General features: G+C 40.5%; 1 protein-coding gene across 7 annotated transcripts in view; it reads left to right on the forward strand.

The window, feature by feature from the left end:
* The window catches only part of efcab7 (EF-hand calcium binding domain 7), a 70,897-nt gene extending 51,943 nt beyond the window's left edge, over positions 1 to 18,954 (forward strand). For 3 of the 7 annotated variants that reach the window (XM_063064115.1, XM_063064114.1, XM_063064113.1), the window contains exons 13-14: positions 106 to 213; positions 8,828 to 13,602. In XM_063064115.1, coding sequence (XP_062920185.1) covers positions 106 to 213; positions 8,828 to 8,935 — 216 coding nt within the window. In that variant the 3' untranslated portion in view covers positions 8,936 to 13,602. Of the gene's footprint in view, positions 1 to 105; positions 214 to 7,569; positions 7,635 to 8,827; positions 13,603 to 13,631 lie in introns of those variants that run through there. The other 4 variants (XM_063064116.1, XM_063064118.1, XM_063064119.1 and 1 more) reach the window with 4 other exon arrangements.
* The last annotated feature ends 7,180 nt before the right edge of the window (positions 18,955 to 26,134 follow it).

A 26,134-nucleotide genomic window follows, 5' to 3' on the forward strand; every position in this document is an offset into this window, starting at 1 on the left:
TGAGTAAGCATTTTCTCATTTTATTTCATAAATCCAAGGAATTTATTGCTGCACAATTTTTGTTTTTTTTTGGTAACATTTTGATTCTATATTCCCTTTTTGCAGTCTGAAAGCAAAGTGATCATTCATGTGGACAACGAGAAAAGTAGGAACTGTGTCAGTAGTCGGGGTCTTAATACTTTTGCAATGGAAGTATCACCAAAGGCAACTATGGTGAGTTGAATATGCAGAATTTAGAAGCAGAAACTATACAACAAGTTTGCAATTCCTTTGTAATGCACCATCAAATGAAACACTGTCTGATGCTCTGATTCCTAGTACCACTATAGAAAATGAGGGATAATGTTTTATGTATTATTTGTTTTTTTAATTGGCCCAACAAGAGAGACCCACCTTGTTTTTTTCTGGAAGTACTGACCAATATTCTACCTGGGAAAACACCAATATATGCAGAAGGATCAATTGTTTCAATTGATATTCGTGTGAATGTTGTTGGGTATGTTGTCTACGCAATGATATTGATTGCTTTTGAAAGTTATTTATTTGATATGAACTGTTATAGTTATAGACAATTACAGCACAGAAACAGGCCCTTCTGCCCATTCGGTCCATGCTGAAATATTCTGCCTAGTCCCTTTAACCTACCCCTGGACCACAGCCCTAAATACCCCTTTCATCCATGTACTTATCCAGACTTCTCAAATGTTGAAAGTACTCATATCCACAGCTTTTGTCCCACACTGTCACCTCCAGCTGAGTGAAATTCCCCCTCATGTCCCCTTGACAGTGGTGTCAAGAAAACAACCTCTTCCTCAATGTCGCAAAAACAAAGGAGCTGATTGTGAATTACAGGAGGAACGGAGACGGGCTAACCCCTATTGACATCAATGGATCTGGGGTTGAGAGGTTAAACAGCTTCAAGTTCCTCGGCTTCCACATCACCGAGGACTTCACACCAGCTGTGTGGTGAAAAAGGCACAACAGCGCCTCTTTCACCTCAGACGGTTGAGGAAGTTTGGTATGGGCCCCCAAATCTTAAGAACTTTCTACAGGGGCATAATTGAGAGCATCCTGACTGGCTGCATCACTGCCTGGAATGGGAACTGTACCTCCCTTATTTGCAGGACTCTGCAGAGAGTGGTGCGGACAGCCCAGCACATCAGTAGTTGTGAACTTCCCATGATTCAGGACATTTACAAGGGCAGGTGTGTAAAGAGGGCCCGAAGGGTCAATGGGGACCCAAGTCATCCCAACCACAATCTATTCCAGCTGCTACCATCCGGGAAACGGTACCACAGCATAAAAGCCAGGACCAACAGGCTCCGGGACAGCTTCTTCCACCAGCCCATCAGACTGATGAACTCAGGTTGACTTGAGTGTACTCTATATTACATTGACTATTTTATTTATTATAAATTACTATGATTGCACATGGCACATTTAGATGGAGACGTAACTAAGATTTTTACTTCTCATGTTTGTGAAGGATATAAGAAATAAAGTCAATTTAATTAAACATTTTACCTTTCACCTTAACTTATGTTCTCCAGTTCTAGTCTCACCCAACCTCAGTTGACAAAGCCTACCTGCATTTCCCCTATCTATACCATTATAATTTTGTATTTCTCTATCATATCTCCCCTCATTCTCCTACACTCCAGGGAATAAAGTCCAAGCCTATTCAACCTTTCCCTGGAACTCAGGTCCCAGCAACATTGTTGTAAATTTTCTCTACTCTTTCAATCTTACTTTTATCATTCCTGTAGGTATGGTAGTTGATAAGAATTGTACATAATACTCCAAATTAGGCCTCACCAATGTCTTGTACCACTTCAACATAACATCCCAACTCCTGTACTCAATATTTTGATTTATGAAGGCCAATGTACCAAAAACGCTCTTTAAAGCCCTGCCTATCTGTGACACTACTTTTAAGAAATTATGGATCTGTATTCCCAGATCCCTCTGTTCTACTGCACTCCTCAATGCCTTGCCATTCACTGTGTAAGACCTACCCTGGTTTGTCCTCCCAAAGTGCAACATGTCCCACTTGTCTGCATTAAATTCAATCTGCCATTTTCAGCCCATTCTTCCAGCTGGTCCAGATCCCACTGCAAGCATTGATAGCCTTCCTTGCTGTCCACTATGCCTGCAATCTTGGTGTCATTCGCAAATTTGCTGATCTAGTTTACCACATTATCATCATGATCTTTGTTATTATGGACCCAGCACCAATTCCAAAGGCACACCACTCGTCACAAGCTTCCAGTCAGAGGGGCAATCCCTGTGTTCGGTAAGAGGGAACATTTCTCCCATGAAGCCAATGTCAAAACCAATTTACTAATAGGGGACCGAGCATCGCACTCTAATTGGGACCTCTATATATTGATTAAAGAAGTTTTCCTGAACATATTTGACAAACTCCATCCTATCCAGCCATTGCATGTGGAAGTCTTAGTCAATATATGTAAAGTTAAAGTCATCTATTGTTACAACTTTGTTTCTTGCAAGTGTCTGCAATCTCTCTACAAATTGGTTCCTCTAAACTTTAGGCCACCTTGAGGCACTTTATTAATTTCATTTATTTGTTTCCCATATCAGTCCTTTCTTTGAACGGGTCAATTAATCATACACTTATATTGTGAGTTTAATATTACATTATACTTCAAATAACACTGTATGTCTGTTATTAATTTATGCAAGATTGATATTGTCAAATTAATTATGGTCATATCTAATTTATTTCATCAATAAAAGGCAGTCTTATATTTGAGATTTGCAAGGTAAGGAAGAAAAAAAAGATTAATGTCTGGTAAATTGATCAAAAAGAATATTTCAGTACCCCCAAACAAATTCCCTGAGGAGTCAAGTACTGAATTCACGGCGTTTGAACTAAGAAACAATAGAAGTGTCAATACTACTGCATTTTTGTTATAGGTTGTTAACCAACAGAACAGTATATTTTGGGAGAAATTAAAGGGAGGACTAAGAACTATGGAGAAGTGATAATGAGGAACTCCAAATTTCCTATTATAAACTTGGTAGTAAAACTGCAAAGGACAAAAGATAAGAAACAACATTTCAGGAATATTCAGAAGAATATGCTTAGTTAATCGATTACTGGTTCAATGAGAAGGAAATTATTGCTGGTTTTTGTTCTAAAAATATGCTGCATCAAATGGAACAAATATCACTGTGGAACATCTCAGAAGAACGGTTTCAGTAGCTAAGGAAAAGCATAAGGAACAATACAAAATTCAGGGGAAAAAATTGCAAGCAGTATGAAATTGGAAACAAAGATTGACAAATACAATGTTTATTGAAAGATCAGACATTTAAAGAAAAAAGAGCTTGAGTAATGTTCAGATACATTATTAGGATGTGAAAGGTAGGGCAACAAATGCAGTACTCCCTGGATGGTGTGAGAGAAAGAAGGGGCATGTATAGAACGTGATTGTAATGACTTTTGGAAGGAAATTTTATTTTATTTTATTTTTTTGGCGTGTGCCTGCGGGCTTACGAGTCTGTGCATCTGCGTGTGCGTGCGTGTCTGTGCGTGTCCGTGATGATGTCTTTTTCATGGCTTTTACAAGGCACTGAGCAAGAGAGAGACTGTGTGACGCACCACTCTTCACACAGACATTTTCGCAGTATTTTCCCTTTTTTATTTTACACGGTTGAGTTGAGATCTCAACATTCAACCCGGTACGGATGGAAAGTATACTTGGGGGTGGACCCGACTAGTTTCGAACCCGGGAACCTCTGCTCCTGGGTCCGGCACCGATGTCGTTGCGCCACTAGTCGGCCCTGGAAGGAAATTTTAAACAAATCTATTTTTGCATTTATGCATCTTAAGCTGCTTATTGATGTTGAAAATTGGAATGCCACTACCGTCCCATCCTCCCTCCCCTTACAGCTGCCTGTGAGAGAAAGTAAGATAAAATTAGAGAATGATATTAAGAGAATGTGAGTAAAATACGTATTGGGCAAAGGAGAACCAGGTCAAAATTAGAAATATCTGGAGGAAATTGAAAAAGGAAATAAGAGGGGCAGAGACATTGTCTGATGGCAGATTAGCAGCTAACGTAAAAGGGAACTCTAAAGTCTCAATCTACTGGATTATCATAGGAACATAGAAAATAGGTGCAGGAGTAGGCCATTTGGCCCTTCGAGCCTGCACTGCCATTCAGTATGATCATGGCTGATCATCCAACTCAGAACCCTGTACCTGCTTTCTCTCCATACCCCCTGATCCCTTTAGTCACAAGGGCCATATCTAACTCACTCTTAAATATAGCCAATGAACTGGCCTCAACTGTTTCCTGTGGCAGAGAATTCCACAGATTTACCACTCTCTGTGTGAAGAAATTTTTCCTCATCTCGATCCTGAAAGGCTTCCCCTTTATCTTTAAACTGTGACCCCTCGTTCTGGACTTCCCCAACATCGGGAATAATCTTCCTGCATCTAGCCTGTCCAATCCCTTTAGAATTTTATATGTTTCAGTAAGATCCCCCCTCAGTCTTCCAAATTCCAGCGAGTATAAGCCTAGTCAATCCAGTCTTTCTTCATATGAAAGTCCTGCCATCCCAGGAATCAATCTGGTGAACCTTCTTTGTACTCCCTCTATGGCAAGAATGTCTTTCCTCAGATTAGGGGACCAAAACTGCACACAATACTCCAGGTGTGGTCTCACCAAGGCCTTGTACAACTGCAGTAGTACCTCCCTGCTCCTGTACTCGAATCCTCTTGCTATGTATGCCAACATACCATTCGCCTTTTTCACCGCCTGTTGTACCTGCATGCCCACTTTCAATGACTGGTGTACAATGACACCCAAGTCTCGTTGCACCTCCCCTTTTCCTAATCGGCCACCATTCAGATAGTAATCTGTTTTCCTGTTCTTGCCACCAAAGTGGATAATCTCACATTTATCCACATTAAATTGCATCTGCCATGAATTCGCCCACTCACCTAACCTATCCAAGTCATCCTGCATCCTCTTAGCATCCTCCTCACAGCTAACACTGCCGCCCAGCTTCGTGTCATTCGCAAACTTGGAGATGCTGCATTTAATTCCCTCATCTAGCTCATCAATATATATTGTAAACAACTGGGGTCCCAGCACTGAGCCTTTGCTCAGTCGTTGCCTGCCATTCTGAAAAGGTCCCGTTTATTCCCACTCTTCCTGTCTACCAACCAGTTCTCTATCCACATCAATACCATAGCCCCAATACCGTGTGCTTTAAGTTTGCACACTAATCTCCTGTATGGGACCTTGTCAAAAGCCTTTTGAAAATCCAAATATACCACATCCACTGGTTCTCCCCTATCCACTCTACTAGTTACATTCTCAAAAAATTCTATAAGATTCGTCAGACATGATTTTCCTTTCACAAATCCATGTTGACTTTGTCCAATGATTTCACCACTTTCCAAATGTGCTGTTATCACATCTTTGATAACTGACTCTAGCATTTTCCCCACCACCGATGTCAGGCTAACCAGTCTATATTTCCCCGGTTTCTCTCTCCCTCCTTTTTTAAAAAGCGGGGTTACATTAGCTACGCTCCGATCCTCAGGAACTAATCCAGAATCTAAAGAGCTTTGAAAAATTATCACTAATACATCCACTATTTTCTTGGACTACTTCCTTAAGCACTCTGGGATGCAGACCATCTGGTCCTGGGGATTTATCTGCCTTTAATTCCTTCAATTTACCTAACACCACTTCCCTATTAACATGTATTTCCCTCAGTTCCTCCATCTCACTAGACCCTCGATCCCCTACTATGTTCGTATTTCCAGAAGATTATTTATGTCCTCCTTAGTGACAAGATTGCTAACCAACCCTTCCTCATTGCTCAATACCCAGTCTAGAATGGCCTGCTCTCTAGTTGGTTCCTCGACATGTTGGTTCAGAAAACCATCCCGCATACATTCCAAGAAATCCTCTTCCTCAGCACCCTTACCAATTTGGTTCACTCAATCTATATGTAGATTGAAGTCACCCATTATAGCTGCTGTTCCTTTATTGCACGCATTTCTAATTTCCTGTTTAATGCCATCCCCAACCTCACTACTACAGGTGGCCTGTACACAACTCCCACCAGCGTTTTCTGCCACTTAGTGTTATGCAGCTCTACCCATATCGATTCCACGTCCTCCAGGCTAATGTCCTTCCTTTCTATTGCGTTAATCTCCTCTCTAACCAGCAACGTTACCCCACCTCCTTTTCTTTCCTGTCTTACAATAAGAAAGGTAAGAATTGATCAGACGTAGTCACCATGGTTTTGTTGACGTGAGATCCTGTCAGACTGAGTTTTTTAAGAAAGTAAATAAAGATATTGATGAAGGCAATGTGGTAGTTTATGTATGTAGACTTCTGTAAAGCCTGTGAGAAGGTCCCACATAGAAGGCAGGTCCAAAATTTAGAGCTCATGTGACCAAGGCAGATTGGTAAATTGGATCCAAAATTGGTTTGATAATAGGAGACTGGGTGAACCTGGAGGGTTACCTTTGTGATTGGAAATCTGTGACCAGCGGTGTACCGCGGGGCTTAATTCTGGGATCAGAGGTGTTTGTTGAAAATGTGAAGGACTGATGATGAGAAGGGTAAGTTTTGCCACAGAATGATGTCATCAGTTAGTAGGTTGGGCAGGGCAATGGCAGAGAGAACTTAAGTCAAAAACAAGAGAAAATCTAAGCCTGGGTTTATTGTTAAATGTACAAAGTAGGGTGAGGTACAAGTACAATGAAAAACATGTTTACAGCAGCATCACAGGCCTGTAGAATCAGATGATACACATAAATTGTACAAGGCAGTGGGAAAAATGAATGTGCAAAACAAGACATAAGCAGGGAAAAAAACAGTCAGAGACAAGTCCATGCTAGTACATGTCAAACGTGAAGTCATGCATTGGAGTGGCGGGGTGGGTTAATACGGGTGGAACACATACCTTGGGCATAGCGAGGAACTAGACAGTTTGGGCTGGTTTTCCTTGAAGCAGAGAAGTCAGGCGGGGTGGCGGGAAACAAAATAAAGATGTACAAAATTATGAGAAACATTGATAAGATAGAGAGCAACGATCCATTTCTTGGGGCAAAGTGTGTAAGACTAGAGTATATAGGTTTAAGCCGAAGTTTAGAGGGGATCTAAGGAAGAATTTCTTTCACCTAGATAGTGGTTGCAGTCTGAAATGTTCTGCTTGAGAACTTGGCGGAGGCAAGTACCCTTACAACACTTAAGAAACATCCAGATAAGCACCTGAACCATCAGGCACAAAAGTGCTGGAAAATTGGATGAGAATGGATTGATACTACTAGTTAGTATATAGATATGGTGGGAAGAAGGCCCTGGTTTTCAGCTGTATGGCTGACTCTTTCAGAGGTAGATAAATGGGTATTAAGAGGTGGTGGACAAGAGTGCATCATTAATTAGTAACCAAATAGATATTAAATATGGATGCAGGTGGTAATGATTCTGAATGTGTACATATTTGTGATTACCAAAGAATCAGAATTAGGTTTATTTTCACCGGCATGTGACGTGATATTTGTTAACTTTGCAGCAGCAGTTCAATCTAGGAGAGAGAGGGAGGGAGAGAGAGAGAGGAGTAAAATAAAACAATAATAAGTAAGTAAATCAATTACATATATTGAATAGATTTTTTTTAATGTGCAAAATCAGAAATACTGTATATTAAAAAAAGTGAGGTAGTGTCCAAAGCTTCAATGCCCATTTAGGAATCGGATGGCAGAGGGGAAGAAGCTGTTCCTGAATCGTTGAGTGTGTGCCTTCAGGCTTCTGTACCTCCTACCTGATGGTAACAGTGAAAAAAGGGCATTCCTTGGGAGCTGGAGGTCTTTAATAATGGACACTGCCTTCCTGAGACACCGCTCCCTAAAGATGTCCTGGGTACTTTGTAGGCTAGTGCCCAAGATGGCACTGACTAGATTTACAACCTTCTGCAGCTTCTTTCGGTCCTGTGCAGTAGTCCCTCCATACCAGACAGTGATGCAGCCTGTCAGACTGCTGTCCACAGTACAACTGTAGAAGTTTTTGAGTGTATTTGTTGACATGCCAAATCTCTTCAAACTCCTAATAAAGTATAGCCGCTGTCTTGCCTTCTTTATGACTACATCAATATGTTGGGGACTACATCGATATGTTAGAATAGCTGCAAAGTCTCAAAGTAGTTGATAGCTTGGTAGTCTAAATATTGACTTGAGGAGATGTAGGAAAGATTGGGTAACTTGATGTAGATTAGTCACTAGGTGTGTTTGGAATATATCTTGGGCTGTTGAAGGAATTGAAGGTGGAAATTAGTTTTAGAGAGATGCTACATGGAAACAGGCCCTTCAATCCATGGAGTCTGTGCTGCCCATCAGCACTAATTTTACATTGATCCAATATTAATCCCATTTTTATTTTTTCCACATTTCTGTCAACTCCCACCCCACAAATCAACTGCTTACTGTGGGAACAATTTACAATGTCCAATTAACCTACGATCCTGCACATCTTTGAGCTGTGGGAAAAACTGGGGCATCTGAAAGAAACCCTAGTGGTCACCGGCAAAATAGTTCAAATCCCACACACACAGCATGTCAGTTCCAATGGGTTATTATTCCTCCAATATTCTACTTTTCAGGTGACATTTTTTATTTATTGATTTTGCATAAATAAGAGTGCATGTGACAAGCTGATTAATTTCCCAGCTCACCATAAGCGTATTATTTCACGTTTTCTCTGAAAATTATTGGTGATGGTGATTACATAATTTAAATTTTAACAAGATATTTATGCCAGTGTTTTTGTATTTACAGAATGCTCTACAGATGGCTGGGCAAACGAATACTTGTGTTAGTCAAATCAAATTCACAGCTGTTGTAATATACAGGTTATGTGGCAAGTGTTATGCTCCTATACCATAGATGTCCAGATTACAAATAAATGATGATTATTTCCAAGCAGCTAGTTCTAATACAAAACTACCACCAAGTTGCAAATTCCACGCACATCGTGGATACAAAATTGAGAATAAATGGTGTGAATTACCCCAGGAAGTAAGGATTAATCTTCAATAAACAGAAGTCTTGTTGGTATTCTAGTTATCATTTATCCTTTTATCTATCTGTGATTTTGAATCATCCTTATAAACCATCGCTGGTAGTTATAGTTACTGGTACATTAATAAAAAGATTTCTTTCTGACAGTGAAGAGACAATTGGAGTATATTTTTTAATTAGTGGTGTTGCCGCTCATCTATCTTGCTATTGATCAAAATAGCACTGATGACCAACGGTGATGCGTTGCAGACTGCACACAAAACTTCTAAATATACTGCTTCTCAACTACTATCACTGCAATCCGCAGTCTGATTTTTCCCTTTGAGTGGCGTACTATTAAACCGTCTTAACAAACTAACAGTATCCTAAAGCAGTGGTCCCCAACCGCCGAGCCGCGGACCGATACCAATCCGCGAAGCATGCAGGGGTGCAGCGGTAGCCGGAATGTACCCAACACATCTTTAAGAAAAAAGCCGAAATAAACAAGCTAATTAATTAGGTGCCGCCCGGCACGTAAATGTCGGCCCAGATCAGAGGTGATTGTGCGTCGCAGTCTCAACTCTCGGGGATGCAAGTATGGCAGCTTTTAAGCAGATGAAGGCACATCACCATGCCCAGAAGAGAGGGAGGAGGGGAGGACTGCCAGCCAGACTAAAATGCTGAAGTGTAAAACTTCCTCTATCCAGTATCTCATTAGCAAATGTAGTCACTGGAGAACAAGATTGAGGATTAAGGGCAAGATTACTGTTTCATAGAAACATAGAAACATAGAAAATAGGTGCAGGAGTAGGCCATTCGGCCCTTCGAGCCTGCACCGCCATTTATTATGATCATGGCTGATCATCCAACTCAGAACCCAGCCTTCCCTCCATACCCCCTGACCCCTGTAGCCACAAGGGCCATATCTAACTTCCTTTTAAACATAGCTAATGAACTGGCCTCAACAGTTTGCTGTGGCAGAGAATTCCACAGATTCACCACTCTCTGTGTGAAGAAGTTTTTCCTAACCTCGGTCCTAAAAGGCTTCCCCTCTATCCTCAAACTGTGACCCCTCGTTCTAGACCTCCCCAACATCGGGAACAATCTTCCTGCATCTAGCCTGTCCAATCCCTTTAGGATCTTATACGTTTCGAAGGGAAATGAGGGATTGCTGTGTTTTGTGTTTCACGGAGAAATGACTCACTCGGTCAAGCCGGATATGTTGGTAAGACCTGATGGCTTCTTGAGACACTGTATGTACAGGACTGCTGATTTTGAGGACAAAATGTGGGGGTTTATGTTTCATGATAAACTCTTCGTGGTGCTCGAACATAGTGGTTTTGTCACAGTCTTGTTTCTCCAGCCTGGAACATCTAATGATTAAATGCCACCTATTCTACTTAACAAGAGAGTTCTCCTCTGTGATCTTAACCAGGTGGTCAATGCAGTTGAGGTATTGAATGCAGCAATAAGTAAACAAGAAACTGCCTACCCCGATTCTTTGCAAATTATTGTCATGACCTTCAGTCAGACTTGTTTGAAGAATCCTCTGCCCAGTTATCATCAACATATCAACTGCAGCACAAGTGGTCCCAACACACTTGACCATTGTTACACTAGGATTAGAAATGCCTACCATTCCATGCCTAGACCACATTTTGAGTAATTTGTCCTCCTTCTACCTGTATACACACAGAGGTTAAAGCTCAAGTCTCCAGAAGTAAGAACAGCAAAGAGATGGTCACGGGTAGCAGAGGAGTGGCTACAGGACTACTTTGAGTCAGTGAACTGGGTCATGTTCAAGGACTCATCAAAAGATCTGAACAAATATGCCACAGTTGTCATGGACGAGTGTGTCCCCACAAAATCACTTAGAGTCTTCCCCAGCCAGCAGCCCTGGTTGAACCAAACGATTTGCAATCTTCTGAGGGCCAGATCAATGGAATTCAGGTCTGTAATGTACAGGAGATCCGGGTACAATCACTGGAAAGCCGTTTCAAATGCAAAGTGGTAATTCCAGTCCAAACTGGAATCTCAGAAGAATGCTTGACAGCTGTAGCAGGGCTTGAATGCTCTCACCTCCTACAAAGTAAAACCAAGCGACATATGTGGAACAAAGCTTTGCTCTAAGATGAGATCAGTGCCTTTTATGCTTGCTTTGACTGACAAAACCTGGAAGCGCCTTCACAATTTTCCACAGACCTTCAGTCTTTGATGCCAACATGAGAGCATCCTTTAGGATGGTGAACCCATGGAAAGCATCTGGCCCAGACGGGGTACCTGGCCGAGTACTGAAGACCTGTGCTGATCAGCTGGCTGGAGTATTCACTGAGATCTTTAACCTCTCATTTTGGTAGTCTGAAGTACTCGCCTGCTTCATTCAAGCTTCAGTTATACCAGTGCCTAAGAAGAATGTGGTAACCTGCCTTCTATCATCCAGTAGCACTTACAACCACTGTAATTAAGTGCTTTGAGAGGTTTGTGATGAAACATATCAACTCCTGCCTGAGGATCAACTTGGATCTCTTCTAGTTTGTCTACTGTCACAACAGGTCAACACTAGATGCCATTTCATTGGCTCTTTACTGAACCCTGGAAATCTGGATAGTAAAGATGCATCCATCAGGATGTTCTTCATTGACAACAGCCCTACATTCAATACTGTCATCCCCTCAAAACTAACCAATAAGCTCCAATACCTTGGCCTCAGTACCTCCTTGTGCAACTGGGTCCTCGATTTCCTCACTTGCAGACCCCAGTCAATTCAGATTGCAACAACATCTCCATAATCACCATCAGCACAGGTGCATCATAAGACTGTGTGTTTAGCCCCTGCTCTACTCGCTTTATACTTACGTTTGTGAGGCTTAGCACAGCTCCAATGCCTGCTAAGTTTGCTGATGACACCACTGTTGTTGGTCCAATCAAAGGTGGTGACGAATCAGCATAAAGGAGGGTGAACGAAAATTTGGCTGAGTGATGCCACAACAAGAACTTTCGCTCACTGTCAGCAAGACAAAGGATTGATTATTGACTTCATGAGGAGGAAACCAGAGCTCCGTGAGTCAGTCTCATTGGGGGATCAGAGGTGGAGAAGGTCAGCAACTTTAAATTCCTTAGTGTTCTCATTCCGGAGTATCTGTCCTGGGTCCAACACATAAGTGCAATAATGAAAGAAGCACGGCAGTGCCTCTACTTTTATTTTATTTTACTTTTTATTGAGATACGGCATGGAATAGGCACGCCACCCAGCAACCCTTGATTTAACCCTAGTCTAATCATGGGATAACTTATAATGACGAATTAACCTACTAACTGGCATGTCTTTGGACTGTGGAAAGAAACTGGAGCACCCGGAGGAAACCCACTTGGTCATGGGGAGAACATACAAACTCCTTACAGGCAGCAGCGGGATTTGAACCTGGGTTGCTGGTACTGTAAAGCGTTGTGCTAACCATTATGTTAACATGCTTTCTTTCATAGAAGTTTGTGAATATTTGGTATGTCATCTAAAGCTTTGACAAACTTCTATAGATGTGCAGTGGAGAGTATCCTGGTATGGAAGCACCAATGCCGTTGAATGGAAAAGTAGTGGGTATATCCTAGTCCATCAGTGGTAAAGCCCTCTCCGCCATTGAGCACCTCTACAAGAAGCATTGTCGCTGGAAAGCAGATCATCATCAAGGACTCCCACCAATCAGGCCATGCTCTGTTCTCGCTGCAGCCATAATGCAGGAGATACAGAAGCCTCAGGACCCACACCAACAGCTTCAGGAATAGTTATTACCCCTCAACCATCAGGTTCTTGAACCAGAGGGGATAACTTCACTCAACTTCACTTATCCCACCACTGATCTGTTTCCATATCCTATAGACTCACTTTGACACATTCTTCATCTCATATTCATGATAGTTATTGCTCTTTTCTTTTTGCACAGTTGTCTTTTGCACATTGGTTGTTTGTCCATCCTGTGTTCAGTTTTTCATTGATTCTGTGGTGTTTCCCACAAGAAAATTAATCTCAGGGTTGTATATGATGACATATATGTACTTTGATAATAAATTTACTTTGATCTTTGAACTTGCCCCATCAAAGTAGGTCATGTTTTTCAGCAAAGAATCCCTGACCTACTCCTAAATCTTTGCATCTGGTCAGATTTATTGCGCTGTATTTGCTGTGGGCCGAAACTGAGCTTTGGTGAGCTATTATTCATGAGGGGCATTGGTTGTAAACTGTTTTGGATGAAACCAAGGATCTATATGTATAAATAATCCCTTCTCAGTCATTTCAAATTTTGCCATGTAAGTATCTCTAAAAGAACATTTCAAACAGATTATTGCATATTGATCAGTAAGAAACTGATATAATTTTCCTCTCCCTTGCTCATATACAATGAAGAGAGTAATTTCAATTTTTTAAAATGATATCCTAGCTGAAATCAGCCAATATGCCATGGAGCATGGAATGATTAAAATTGGAAAAAGGATTATGTAGAAATTATTATCCCTTCTATGTCAGCCTCAAATTTGCCACAAAAGTATAACATAGAAATATTAATTTTAATATTTCTCTTGTTTGTAGGTCTGCCAACATGTGATGCCTGTCGATGAGAGGCGAGAATGGATTTACTGCTGCACAGAAAGCATTGTGACTTGAAATGCAATGTAGGAAAGGAGCTGTATTATTGAGCTCCATTATTAAGCTGCATTATAACGCATCTGGGTGACAATGTTCCTTTGTGCAAATTGTGCACGTTAAATTGACACTACTTTGTGCTTTCTAATGTATTTTTAATTGATCTAATTTATTCGCTGGCTAAATGTTTTGTATAATCATGGTTCTATGGAATATCCATTTACTAGTCAAGGGAAATTATTGATGTTGATTTGTGAAGTCACGCTATGCAAGAAAACTTCTTTTGAGAGTGGATGGGGAATAATTTCATATGATACATTATTTTCATTATATGTGTTTGTAAGCACTACTTTAATTACAACAGCACAAGATTTTTAAAATATCAGTGCTTAGTAGCCTAAAAGCATAGATATTGGAGCATATCTCGCAAGCAGATGGTCTCCTGGCCATCCATCAATCCAGTCCATCTGCTTCTACTAAAATGTGTTTTATAGGGCTTTTGGCCAGGCTACCAGATGCAGTATCTTGTGTTTGAGTGGCATTTGCCGTACCAAAACTGAAGCTGATATTCCATTATGCCACACGACATGGTTCCCTTGAAGATGCAAGTGGTCAAGGCAAACAGAGTTTTAAATAAAACCATTTAAACAAGTGTATGGATAGGAAAAGTTTAGAGGGATATGGGCCAAACACAGGCAAATGGGACTTGGCATCTTGGTCAACATGGATGAGTAGAGCTGAAAGGCCTTTATCTGTGCTGTATGACTCAATGACTTAAATAGTTATGGTATGAAATTTTGAGACTATTGGAATGTTACAATACCTCAGCTAGTAGAGCTGCTGCTTCCCAACATGAGATCCAGGCCCAATCCTGACTTCTATGTGGAGTTTACCCTTTCTCCCTGTGACTACATGGGTATAAATTGCCCCTAAAATGTAGGTGAATGGTAAAATCTGAGGGAGTCGATAGGAATGTTGGAAGATTAAAATGGGATTAATATAAGTGGATGGTTGATGGTCAGTGTCAACTTGGTGGGCCAAAGGACCTGTTTCCATACGGTACCGTTCTATGACCCTGGCTATAACACCTAGCTAGTGTGCTTTTTAATGTGAGAGGAAAGAGAGCTGAAGGTGCAAGTAACAGTGTAATAGATGTTGGACTTTAAAAGGCACAATGAACAGTAGTGTGGAGAGATTAAAGAAACTGGAACTAAAGTGTGCATATGATAAAATCAGCACCATCTTACATTACTAAATTAACGACACAGAATTCTGGTTCTTAATCTGTACAAAAGAACTGATGTAATTTTAGATGTGACATAATATCGACTGACCAGTGCAAAAAACATTTATGGAAATATCTTTTTTGGAGTAGTATTAATGACTTATCGCTTTCTCTTCAACATAACAGGCTCTGGTTACTATCTCCCTTTATAACATAAAGTCCTGGTTCCCACGTTCCTCTTAAACTCACTAGGGCTAGGTTTCCATGTTCCCTTTATTGAATTGCCAGCAGCAAAGTCCAATGGGTGTTGGATTGTTAGAGTTTTACATCATTGCAATTGGGCTTTCTCAGAAGGATTTCATTTACAAGTACAATTTGGTTTAACTGCCAGAGTCTTGCTCCCCAGGCAGCCTCCTGATTATTAGACAGTTTGTGTAACAAGGATAAAAAATTTAGAAAATTTCCTCGGACATTGGCTAACTGCAACTTAACCATATGTAAATTGGCTGTGTCTGTCTAAGAGACCACCTGGCTGGTATGAGTGGTGCAAAAGTATCAGACTGACCAAGTAACAGACACCTTTGCAAGGCTGCATGAAAACACCTAATCTTGTCATAGTTAAGTCTAGTGTATGCGATACTGAGACACGTCCTTTAAGACAGAATCTGCTCCCAATGCCTAATTCTAATGGAGCGGGAGGAGAAGATGGTGGCACGCCTGCGTGTGCACAGCCCTCCAGTGAAAAATGATATTGTATCTGTTAAAGAGGGGCCGTGGACAATTCTGATTTGATGAAGAATGGAAGTGAAAGCACAGAGGAACATCTGGAGAAATTTCTGAAACGCCCGTTCACTGCTGTCGTTACTGTGTTGTCGGGAATCTTTCAAAGGGTAGGCCTCAAAATCCCTGGCCTTGCCTGCTTTTGGCGACCAAGAAGGAGGTCGAATTGTTTGGACAGATTCGAGTGTCGGAGAGCTGATCAGAGCGCGATGTTTTCGGAAATTATGTGGTTTTGTCAGTTTTTTCAGTCTTGGTTTGTCCTGTGTTTTGTGATATCACACCGGAGGAAATAATGTATCATTTCTTAATGCATGCATTACTAAATGACAATAAGAGAGGACTACGTGTCTTCATAATCATCATAATGTCCTTCATCTTGCTAAACAAAAGTACACATATCAGACAAATTCTACATCACATGCTTTATTTTTAACATACCAGAAATTTAGCTATTGGATATTGTGGCAATTTTTATTCTATTTTCAAAAATAACATTGGTTTTGGTATTTTTTATATTAGTGGAAAAAATCAATTTACACTCAACACTAAATACTCAAGGTAATCTCACCCAACTTTTTACCCATTTCATTCACTTTTTCTGTTGCTCTGGAGGATCAATGTTGTATACCATCTGTGAACACATTGTAATTCATGAATAAAGCTTTTTCCAAAATCTGTGATTCATTGAGGTTTTGGTGTGTTTTGGCAGAGACTTCTCTGTTTACTGACTACTTTCTGTGTCTGTTAATTGTACTGTTGAAAATAACATGAAGTTGGCATGTTTCTTACGAATTGCATTTCGGCCTCTCAAATAATTCTCTGGCACTTTCCAATCTTTTCTGCTACTTGGAGCAATCTTTTAAAAACTTGCCAACCTATTTATGCACCATATCTCGTTTATTACTAGTATTCCATCATATTTCTTGCCCCAATCTCTGTATTCTGGGTGACTTCATACTACACCTCAGCTCCCTGTAATCTTTGACTTCACCAGCTACTATTCTACCTCAAAATCACCCATTCTGTAAATTCTGCAATCTGTATCCCTGCTCAAATTCATTATCTGCCCGCCCATCTCTGCATTAGCCTGGAATCAGTGGTGGGGAAGATGCTGGAGTCAATTATAAAAGATGAAATAGCAGCACATTTAGATAGCAGTAACAGGATTGGTCCGAGTCGGCATGGATTTATGAAGGGGAAATCATGCTCGAATAATCTTCTGGATTTTTTTTGAGGATGTAACTATGAAGATGGACAAGGGAGAGCCAGTGGATGTAGTGTATCTGGACTTTCAGAAAGCCTTTGATAAGGTCCCACATAGGAGATTAGTGGGCAAAATTAGAACACATGGTATTTGGGGGTAGGGTACTGACACGGATAGAAAATTGGTTGACAGACAGGAACCAAAGAGTAGGGATTAACAGGTCCCCTTCAGAATGGCAGGCAGTGACGAGTGGGGTACTGCAAGGCTTGGTGCTGGGACCGCAGCTATTTGCAATATACATTAATGATTTAGATGAAGGGATTAAAAGTAACATTAGCAAATTTGCAGATGACATAAAGCTGGGTGGCAGTGTGAAATATGAGGAGAATGTTATGAGAATGCAGGGTAACTTGGACAGGTTGGGTGAGTGGGCAGATGCAGTTTAATGTGGATAAATGTGAGGTTATCCACTATGGTGGCAAGAACAGGAAGGCAGATTACTATCTGAATGGTGTCAAGTTAGGAAAAGGTGAAGTAAAATGAGATCTAGGTGTCCTTGTTCATCAGTCACTGAAAGTAAGCATGCAGGTACAGCAGGCAGTGGAGATAGCTAATGGCATGTTGGCCTTCATAACAAGGGGAGTTGAGTATAAGAGCAAAGAGGTCCTTCTGCAGTTGTACAGGGCCCTGCTGAGACCACACCTGAAGTAGTGTGTGCAGTTTTGGTCTCCAAATTTGAGGAAGGACATTCTTGCTATTGAGGGAGTGCAGCGTAGATTCACACGGTTAATTCCCGGGATGGTGGGACTGTCATATGTTGAAAGATTGCAGCGACTGGGCTTGCATACACTGGAATTTAGAAGGATGAGAGGGGATCTGACTGAAACATATAAGATTATTACGGGTTTGGACACGCTAAAAGCAGGAAACATGTTCCAGATGTTGGGGGAGTCCAGAACCAGAGGCCACAGTTGAAGCATAAGTGGTAGGCCTTTTAGAATGGAGTTGAGGAAAAACTTTTTCACCCAGAGAGTTGTGGATCTGTGGAATACTCTGCCTCAGAAGGCAGTGGAGGCCAATTCTCTGGATGCTTTCAAGAAAGAGTTAGATTAGATTATGAGAACGCTCAGTCCTCTTTTATTATCATTTAGAAATGCATACGTGCATTAAGAAATGATACAATGTTTCTCCGGCGTGATATCACAGAAAACAAGACAGACCAAAGACTAACACTGACAAAACCACATAATTATACCATATAGTTACAGCAGTGCAAAGTAATGCCATAATTTGATGAAGAACAGTCCATAAGCATAGTAAAAAAAATAGTCTCAAAGTCCCGAGTAGATCGGCTCCCGAGTCCCCGATAGCGGCGGCAAAAGGGAGAAACTCCCTGCCATAAACCTCCAGGCACCATCACCTTGCCGATACCTTGAAAGCAGCGGACTCTGAGTCCATCCATCTGAAAACTCCGAGCTTCCGAGCAGCCTCTCCGATACAGCGTCCTGAGCGCCATCCTCTGCCGACCGCCTTTGACCTCTCCCCGGCCGCTGAAACACGCAAAGCCGAGGATTTTGAGGCCTTCAGATCCAGAGATTCCGGTTACCACACAGTAGCAGCGGTAGCAAAGCAGACATTTCAGCAATTTTCCAGATGTTCCACTATGTACTCACGTCCGTCTCCATCAAATCAGGATTGTGCACGATCCCCTACTTGACAGATAACAGATATTCATCACCGGAGAGGCTGCGCGTGCTGTCATTAGATAGAGCTCTTAAAGATAGTGGAGTCAAGGGATATGGGGAGAAGGCAGGAAAGTTTGTGGATGATCAGCCATGATCACAGTGAATGGCGGTGCTGGCTCCAAGGGCCGAATAGCCTACTCCTGGACCTATTGTCTATTATGTGTAGTTTCATCCTCTGACCACATTATATTTTTATTTTAATCACTATTTGAGTTTTGACTTTTTTTTTGTCTGAAGGAAAAGGAATTGTGAACAATGCCAAAGAAATAGTAAAAGTCTGTCCTTTGTGCTTGTGCTGCACTCAATCAGATCAAGGCCGATCTTGTGTTTCAGTCCCACTTTCATTCACTAATCTTACATTACTCAAGTACTTAAATATTCAAAAATCTCTCAATCTGTTCATCTCCATAGCCCTTTTGGATATAGGATTCGAAAGATTCACTACCATTTGAGGTAGTGAATTCTGAATGGATGATCCTTTAGTTTGATACTGTGACCTTTAGATCCCAGACATCTCAACAAGTGAATACATGTATGTGAGCTTTGTATTTTTTTTGCTGCAAAAGTTAAGGCCCATGGGCACTTAAAAAAGGATTAAACACGAACATAATTTCATTACTACTGCACTAAGTTTTGAAGATTTGTGTTAAATCCAAATTACTAGGATATATAAATCTCGCACTTACAAACTGCAGTGAGTTATTTGTCTTATCTAATGCCTGTTACAATTTTGCCCCTATTTTCAGAAATAACTGAATATGATCTGCTTAATTCTGCACTTTCACTAGTGGGAGAATCTAAAAGGATGGCTACGTTAACATAATTGCAGTTGTTTCCTTGTTCATACTGAGATGAATCAAGGTGAGAACTAATTACAAATGCGCATATTAGTTAATGAAAGTTAATGTTTCCTCTGAGATACAACAATTTAAATGATTTGAGCTTGGCCTCATTCCATAGTGTTTCATTCCACCCTAGAAAAAGAATGAAGAAATGTTCTGGCAGACATAGCAGGTTCAGATCACAAGAGGGTGCTATGGTTACACCATCAGTGATGCTGTAGTAAAATTAGTTGATGAGCAGCGTACACGCACTTTCCTATCTTCAAAAAAGATTTTGTTATCCTTTCAACTACTACTTCCATTCCAACATCCAATTCCCTTTGAAATTCTTTAATTTGTCATTTTGTCTCCCAAAACATCCTTTTGGGCTTCCCCCAGCCTGTATTCTTCTGCACTGGAACAATCCTTGCCATATTCACAAATTACATCATTAGTGACTGCAGCTAAGTGGTTTTTCTCTACCATCAAACTGGATGGGCCTATTTGCAGGGTTCCATTACTACCTATCTGAATGCAAGAAGTGCAGCTCGAGCAATGAATTTCTTCCATATACTGACCAATACTTATATTTTCAGATTCTTGCATGATAGTATATCCTATTAAAAACTGAAAATAAATTAAGCTGAAAAAAATTGGAAAGTAATTTGATCTTCCATTTTATTGTCAGTTGAGAAATAAAATAGCATTTTCTTGTTTGATTTTTTTTTTGCTTTTCTCATTCTTTTGCTAATACATTTGTCTTTATCCTTTCCTTTCTATTTTTTGTTTGGCTGTGGTCTGTTTATCTTTGTGATGTTTGTATTTGGTTACCTCCAATTGTTAATTTTGCTTTCAATTTTTTTTTCACCTTAAAATTTATTCTTCACTATACATATTCCACTTTAGTTATTAAGTGGCTTTTTTAAAACTGAATGTCTCAATTTTAATTTACTTTGAATCAGCAGATTTGGAGCCAACTTGTGGTGAAGTGCTACATTGTGTGCAGGTGATTGAAAGAAATTGATGTTTGAAGGGGATGAGAATGGGAGATTAGCAATGATGGGGATAGGAGAAAGCATTGAAGAGGCTTGGCATATGGCAGGAAGTCAGAGAAGGAAGCAATTACAGGAGGGAATGATAGCAGCTGAAAACAGTGGGGACATAGAATGTTCATGTGGTCACAGGAGGAATCATGATATGGATGTTGGAAGCACTTTTGCAGAAGCTTGAAGGTGAGGTGGTGTTGGATGATTTGTGGAAATTCTTAGCTCTTGTATAATCGCTGGCCTGCTGAAAGCAGTTGCCTGTATATCGAACGTCTTCAACTTTTTGATGCTGTCATTCCATCATTCAAAGTCGATAACAAAACATTGTACAATACCAACCCAATTTCATAATAGATACGTTAATATTATCAAAAAAAAACACCTTTGGATGTCTCAGTTCCATTAAGTGCAAAATTAAATTTTTAGTGATCACACTTAAATAACATTTGAACCACTGTGCATTTTGCCAGGCAGGTACTGGAACTTGATAAAAATGCTTAGCTTTTGTTTTTGTATTTTAAAGCTTTCTTTTAGAAAGTACACACTACAGCTGAAAAATGTGCAGTTCATTTTAAGCATCAAAAGTTAGAAGGCTCTCTTTAGCCTAAATAGGCAGTAATTTCACCATGGAACATTCAGTTTTATAAATTTTATTATTAATTTGATCCAGTCCACATTCTGATTCATATTGAGGCTACAAACCTATTGTGGGAGAGACTGCCTTCAAACTGAACCATTCTTCATATTACAGTTTAGCAAGAGTCAACATATTATTTGACATAGGAGTTATGCATCTCATAACTGAGAACCATCACTTCATATTTATGTGTGTATTTATCAACAAGATCAATATTTCCCCCTTAACATGGGGGCAACAGTTTGAGTACCTAGCACCTCAGCCGAGACCAGCTGATTCAGCACAAATCTAGGATCGGAACTGGAATCCCTGCTTTATATGGCTCACTGCCACACCACACCACATGATACATTTACTGAGTTGTTGGGGAAGATTGTTAATACAATTTGAAATATCACTTGTGGTAGTTGGAGGGAAATCAAGAATTTGAGTTCTGTTTTTGAAGTTTGTTCAAATTTTGAACATATTTCCCACTTTTAGATCTAAAACCTGAAAATCCTTTATAGATTCGTCTCAGGTCTCCTCATTTTGACAGATGAACACATTATATTATACTCAGAACTAAAACAGACTTGCTGCAGGTTATTTTAAAGTGTGCCTTAATTGCCTTAGATATGTTGGCAATGAGGAGTCTTCAAAGGCTATCTTTAACCTACTAGTGATTCCTTTGCTCTATGACTTTTTGCACTGTAATTGTAACCCAGTACTGTAAATGTCAGCTAACACATAACCCGTACTGCTCTTACAAGCACCCACTTTTAGTTTGATACTAAACATAGAAATATACATTTTTTTAAAAATTTTGTACGATGTTTAATTTTAAGTAAGTAACTCTTTAAAGTTTAATGGTAGTGTTTTGTAAGTAATATCAAACAAACTCTATTTTGTGTTGAGTTTATCCCCAAGAAACATAATGATACTTTAGTTTTTGAATTATGAGTAACTCATCCACTGACCCCTTGAATATCATTTCCTTCTTCATGTCACCAGTTTCCTTGTGAAATGCTTCTCAATATGCTTTTATTGAATTTGTTTTTATAAATGGAAGTTGTTATTAAATATGCCAAGGATAGTATGACTCAATGTCTTATTTTTCACTGCACCAATCTGGTATTGCAATGTGATCTCCCCTGAACCACAGGTGAGATACCAAGTGCAGGCCAAAGGTAATTTTTAGTTCAAGTGCAAATAGCAATAAAAGGAATGACAGCACTCCTGCTTTGAGCCTTGTCGATGATGGAAAGCCCTGCAGGGGTAAGAAAGTAAGGCAATCATCATCTGCCACGTTAATATGGTTGGTTCGAGTAAGGTTCTAGTTATTGGTAAGCTCCATTCCAAAGCCTCACCATAATGGTAGAGGGGTCAGCTAAGATGGTATTGCTGGTCATCAAGAGAAGATGAATGGGCATTCTTTAACTCAAATCTAGGACCTCTGTGGCAAGAATGCTACTTGCCACTTGCCGTGAAACTGTGCCTGATAATTTGACTTAGCCGTATTCCCATCAGGCTTTGTTGAGATCATAACGCAAGATTAGGAGTATGAGTATTCCGTGTGGCTCCTCAATGAATAGAGTTGTGGCTAGTCTGGGCCTAAATACTAGTTTCTTGCTTGACACATAACTCTGGATCAGTCGTAGCATCATAGAGTAGTACAACACAGATAAAGGTTCATCAGCCCAATAAGTCCACACCAAACATATTGCCAACCCATCTAGTTTCAGTTTCCTGCATTCAGCCCAAATCCCTCTAAGCCCTGTCTGTTGATGTACCTGTCCAAGTGCTTCTTAAATGATACTATTGTAACTGGCTTACAACTTCCTCCAGCAGCCCGTTCCATTTATTAACCACCCTCTACATGGAAAAAGTTGCCCCTCGAATCCCTTTTAAATCCTTCTCCTCTCACCGTAATTCGTTGACCCCTAATTTCAGAATCCCTACCCTGGGGGACAGGTTGCTACTATCTACTTTAATACCACTCATGATTTTATAAACCTCTATAAGATGACCTCATCATTATCCTACATCCCAAAGAATAAAGACCTATCCTGGTCAAACTCTGCCTATTACACAGGTCCTCTTGTATTGGCAGCTTCCTCAAAAATCTTTACTGTATTTGCTCCAGTTTAGCAAGGTGGTAGAAACTGTACAGCGTACTCTAAAGGCTGATTTATACTTGTACGTGCAGGCTATGCCGTAGGTCTGATTTATACTTTTGTGTAGCCCTACGCTGTAGTAAGCATGCATAGTTGTGCCTGCGTCGCTCTGCAATTCACCGCCAAAACGCTAGTTTTCAGATGTCGGCAGGTAGGTTTGACGATTTGGTTCATCGTCTCCAACCATTTGTTTTGCATCAGTGTACAGACATGGCGGAGAGAAGCAACCGGAAATGCATATGAGGAAATGTGATGCTTCCAAGTGGACCAGTCACAGTTGTTGCGGTCTGCGTTGCCACGATGCATGAGTTACATTTTTAGGGAGGTGCACGTCACCCTACGGCGTAGGGTACACGTTACCTACAGTGTACATTTGACGCACAAGTATAAATCAGCCTTTACAGTGCCCTCACCAACAAGTTATACAACTGCAACATAACATCCCAAAATGATACTCACTGCCCTGACTAACAAAGGCCAGCATGCTAAACACCTTTTTCACCACTCTGTCTTCCAGTGACATCACTTTCAACAACTATACACTTGTATTCCTAGGTCTGCCGATCCATTATTCTATGTGTCCCATCATTTCCCATCTTTTCCCAAAAAATGTTTTGTAGTAGGATACACTTTCAGGTCTCTCTTGCTTACTCTGCCTGGTGGCCATCTACTCCTTCTCTGACCATCTTTCTGAAGCTATAGGGCAAGCACTTCTTAAAGTGTCCTACCCTGATAATCCTCAGTGTATCATAGATGCACTGTGAAAGGAGAAAATGTCCTACAATTCATGGTACAAATCTTACTCTGACTTTAAATTAGCTTGGAATAGATTCCACAATCTACTGCTGCTATCTGGTTTAGGATATTCCAATGATTCACTGATTTTGAAACAAAACAAGGTTCCCCTTCATCCTATCGAATGGTTGAACTCTAAACCTTAAACTATGGGCCTCAGTTGTAAACTCTCCCACTAGGATGCCCTCAGGGCAATCAGCCTGTCAAGCCCTTTCTGAATGTGTAAGGTTTCAGTGAGATCACAGAATTGCCAGAGATAAAGGCGTTTCCTCCACTCAGTTTGCATCTCTGAGGTTGAGAGTTATCAAGGTAGCACATTTTAAGAAGTGTTTGTCTCATAGATGAGGAAAGGTAGTGAGAGAAGGATTAGATAACCATCAGACAGATTTAGGAAGGGAGACTGCTAGGAAAACCTCACAGTGTATCCCACTCCCAAAATATTTTCTCTATATTGAGGAATGATGGGACTAAGTGCATCTTTGGAGCACCCAGCCAGATGAATGATCATGGCATTGTAGGTGGCTCAGATGCACGTGGGGTAGCAAGAGTCAAAGGGGAATAGTGACAGAAGACTCAATCGGGGAAAGAAGGACATTTCTGAAGATTTGATGTGAATTCAGGATGGTGTGTTAGCTCCTAATTGAAAGAGTAAAGGGTGCCATAAAACTGCATACTGGACTCAAGATATCTAATACCTCCCATTTTAATGTTAACTCATTCTAAAATTTCACCATCCATCTCCCAGACTTTTCCCTAAATGAACAGAAGAGTATTTATTTAAAATATGACTATAAGATATAGGAGCAGAATTAGGCCATGTGGCCCATCAAGTCTGCTCCGCCATTTCATCATGGCTGATCCAATTTTCCTCTCGGCCCCAATTTCCTGCCTTTTTCTCGTATCGCTTAATGCCCTGACCAATCAAGAACCTATCAACCTCTGCCTTAAATATACATAAAGGCTTGGCCTCCACAGCTGCCTGAGGCATATAATTCCACAGATTCACCAATCTCTGGCTAAAGAAGCTTCTCCTTATCTCCATTCTAAAAGGGTGCCCTTCTATTCTGAGGTTGTGTCCTCTGGTCTTAGACTCTCCCCGCATAGGAAACTTACTCTCCACATCCACTCTTTCAAGCCCTATCACTATTCGATAGGTTTCAATGAGATCAGCCCTCATTCTTCTAAATTCTAGTGAATACAGGCCCAGAGGCATCTAACACTCTTCACGTGATAAGCCATTCAATCCTGGAATCATTTTTGTGAACTTCCTTTGAACCTTCTGCAGTTCTAGCACGTCCTTTCTAAGATAAGGGACCCAGAACTGCTCACAATACTCCAAGTGAAGCCTCCACATTCACCATGTTCTTTGACTGCATGTGTAGATTACCCTTTTATCCCTAATTAGCCCTATTCTTAATTATCCTTTCCCCCTAAGTACTCTTGTAAATATTTGACATTTACCTTAATCTTACCTGCCAATGATATTTTATGCCTAATCTGCTACCTTTTTTTTGTACTCCAACTGCGCTGTCTCTATTCTTCTCAAACTGCCCCATTTTCCCTTCATTATACCTGTCTTCCTCTTCTTCATTCAGCTAACAATATAACTTGACCTCCAGCGTTCTTGAGCGTTATTATTTTCACCCCTACAAGAGCACTTTGGTATTGTACTCTATTTCACTTTTCATTTACTACCACTTGCTGAATATAAATGTGTCTGCAGATACTGTTTCCACTCTGCTTTTGCCAAATTTTGTCTTGCTATATTCCTCCAATTGTAGGCCTTAATTTCCAGTTTATCCTTATCCTTTTCCATCAGTATTTTGAAACTTGTTTTTGGTCACCACACAACATGCTGGAGGAACTCAGTATCTGGCAACATCCGAAAATGGCTCCCAATTTGCTGAGTTCCTCCAGCATTTTGTGTGTGTTGCTCAAGATTTCCAGCATTCTTTAGAATCTCTTGTGGCTTTGCTTTTGGTCATTATCTCCCAAGTGCTCTCCCATTGACATGTCAGCTATTTGCACAGCTCCATTCACTAA

Source organism: Mobula hypostoma, chromosome 12, assembly GCF_963921235.1.
Source record: "Mobula hypostoma chromosome 12, sMobHyp1.1, whole genome shotgun sequence".
Classification (NCBI taxonomy): Eukaryota; Metazoa; Chordata; class Chondrichthyes; order Myliobatiformes; family Myliobatidae; genus Mobula; species Mobula hypostoma.